The sequence below is a fragment of the Miniopterus natalensis genome, chromosome 19 (assembly GCF_054644295.1).
Source record: "Miniopterus natalensis isolate mMinNat1 chromosome 19, mMinNat1.hap1, whole genome shotgun sequence".
Classification (NCBI taxonomy): Eukaryota; Metazoa; Chordata; class Mammalia; order Chiroptera; family Miniopteridae; genus Miniopterus; species Miniopterus natalensis.
The window spans coordinates 10582097-10584465 of NC_142099.1; the positions used below are offsets into that span (position 1 = coordinate 10582097).

The following is a 2369-nucleotide window of genomic DNA, read 5'->3' on the forward strand; positions in this document are numbered from 1 at the left end:
CTTTCTCTGGTGACAAGGGCCAATTTGACAGTTTGGACAGGGAAGTCCTGAGCTGGGCTGGGGTAACTAGGACCTGAGCAGTAGGGTCTGAGGTCTGAGGTAAGAAAATGGTCAGGGCAGTGAGCACAAGGGGCTCAGAACAGAACAACAACATTGGGGCTTCTCATCTCGTTGCTATGAATGAAGGGGCTCAGCCCCAGGGAAGGGGCCCAGGTGTCTAACCCAGGCCCCTGGGAGGGCCAGGTTGCCAGGGCGGAGGAAGCACACAGAGCACTGACTTGGGGCAACACTTTATTCATCTCAGCCCCAGCCTCGGCCATGTGGCACACGGCCCCGGGGCCCTAGTTGGGCAGGAACAGGGTGGCCTGGCCTCCTGATTAGTGGTTGTGGCTATGGCCATGGCTGTCGTGGCTGTGGCCGTGGCCGTGGCCGCCGCCGCCACCCCTCTGGGTATGGCAGGAGTTGGGGCCACTCGTTCCGAAGCCTGGCCCGTGGCTGTGGCCTTCCCCTTTGGGGGTGTTCTTGTGCATCTCCTCGTGGGAGGCGATCGTCAGCTTGGCCACCAGGATGATGAATTCCTCAAAGCTCAGATCCTTGTCCCCGTTCGTGTCCAGGTCCTCCATGATGTCGTTTATGGCTGCTTCATTCTTCTTTTCCTTCTGGAGGTTGGGAAGAAGGGTGGTCAGGGCAGAGGTGGCCAGGGCCAAGGACAGGGAGCACAGCCAAAGGCCCTGGGCAAAGGCACTGGGGCCCAGGCCTGGCTTCTGGGCCTCAATCCAAAACTTAAAAATGACCGTGGACGGGGTACCGTTTACCTTCCAGTTATTCCGCACACCACCCAGGTCTGGCTCAGAGCCAGTCCTGCCCCATCCCCTCCACTCCTGTCCACTTCGCCCCTCCCTCCCCTCTCCCGGTTCCAAATTAGTGCCACTCATTTCAACCTGTGTAACAGGAAGCACTTGAGGGTAACAAGAGGACTGGGATCTTGTGCAGGGACAGGAAGCAGTGTGGGTGCTCCATTGACCCCAAAGGGTGTAGTAAAGTGTGCAGGGACTGTAAGGGGAGGGTAGGATCCAGATGTGGCAGAAGAGAGCTCCAGTGGGGTCCAGCTGTGCCACTTGCTGGCCAGGGCACCTCAGCTAAGTCCCCTCTGGGACCTGAGGGTGCCCAGCTCATCTCCCAGGCCCTTCCCTCCTGCTAGGCTTCTGCATTATTGTCATCGCCCTGGGGAAGACCTGCCCCTCGTAAGCAGCCCATTGGCAAGGTCCTACCTTCCTCTCCCGGCCTGTCACTCTGCTTTGGGCAGAGGGGTTATGGGTGGAGATGGGGGAGGCACCGGCCTCCCACAGGGGAAGTCTCACCAGCACCACCCCCTGCTGTCTACCCCAATCCAGCATCCTGCTTGCTGAGGCCCCACCTGTGGGGACCAGTCAGCAACCCTGACCTCTTTACTGATGCAACTCTCCAACCCTCCAAGGTGGCGGCAGCTCCAGGGCTGGCTGGCCACATAGCCCAGGACATCCGCTCCTGGAGTGGAAATGAGACTGGTATCCAGGTGCACCACCCTTCCTAGTCCAGGTCTCTGCTGCCCAAAGTTTCCAAATGTGTGAAGAAACAAAATGGGCCCTCCTTTTTCCTAGAACTGCCTAATCCTTTTTAGATCAGTAAATAAAATATACGGTCCTGAGTGCTGTGTACAGGCCACTGCTGGGCGAGGCTTCCCACGTGCCCTTTGTTTCCTACTGGAGACCCTTCTGATCAGAAGAGTGCCCTCGGGCCTCCTCCGGGGCTTCTCTCCTCAACATTCAGGTCTCAGCTCACACATTCAGGTCTCAGCTCAGATGTCACCATCTCAGAGGGGCCCTTCTTGTCCACCTAACTAGTCATCTCTCCTCTGCCCAGCCCAACTGCCCCACAGCATCCCTCTTACTTTCTTTCAGGCACATATTGGCCAGGAGCCTGACCTTACCTTGAGGAAGTGGGGCAGCTCCTTTTGCACCATCTGCTTGAATTCTCTCTGGTTCAGCCTGTCCGGGTGGCCCAGGCGTGTGGAGTACTGGTGGAAAATGTTGATGATGGTCTCAATGCTGCATTCCATCAGAGACGACATTCTGTCTCCTGTCTTCCCGTTCTCTGATCTAAGGAGAAGCAAGGGGTCAGGTGCTTAGAAGAAAAAGGCTCTGGTGCTTCCTAGACACCTCCTACTGGCTGCTCACAGAAATGAAGGGGGGAAACACAGGGTAAAAAGAAAGCAGTTTACATTGAACTGGGATCTGGTCCTATCCCAGACATGGGAGAGATCATTTTTAGAATATCTGAAGGACATCAAAAGGCAGAGCACTTGAGAGCAGAAGGCTCCAGCAGAACGT

At 56.6% G+C, this 2369-nt stretch overlaps 1 protein-coding gene across 1 annotated transcript; it reads right to left on the reverse strand.

Moving 5' to 3' along the window:
• Nucleotides 1-377: 377 nt before the first annotated feature.
• On the reverse strand, nt 378-2125 carry S100A9 (S100 calcium binding protein A9). The gene is made up of 2 exons (XM_016220121.2): nt 1970-2125; nt 378-659 (listed from the first exon to the last, which is right to left on the reverse strand). The coding sequence occupies exons 1-2, from the start codon at nt 2108-2110 to the stop codon at nt 378-380; spliced, it is 423 nt and encodes a 140-aa protein (XP_016075607.2). The 5' UTR covers nt 2111-2125.
• Between the last annotated feature and the right edge of the window lie 244 nt (nt 2126-2369).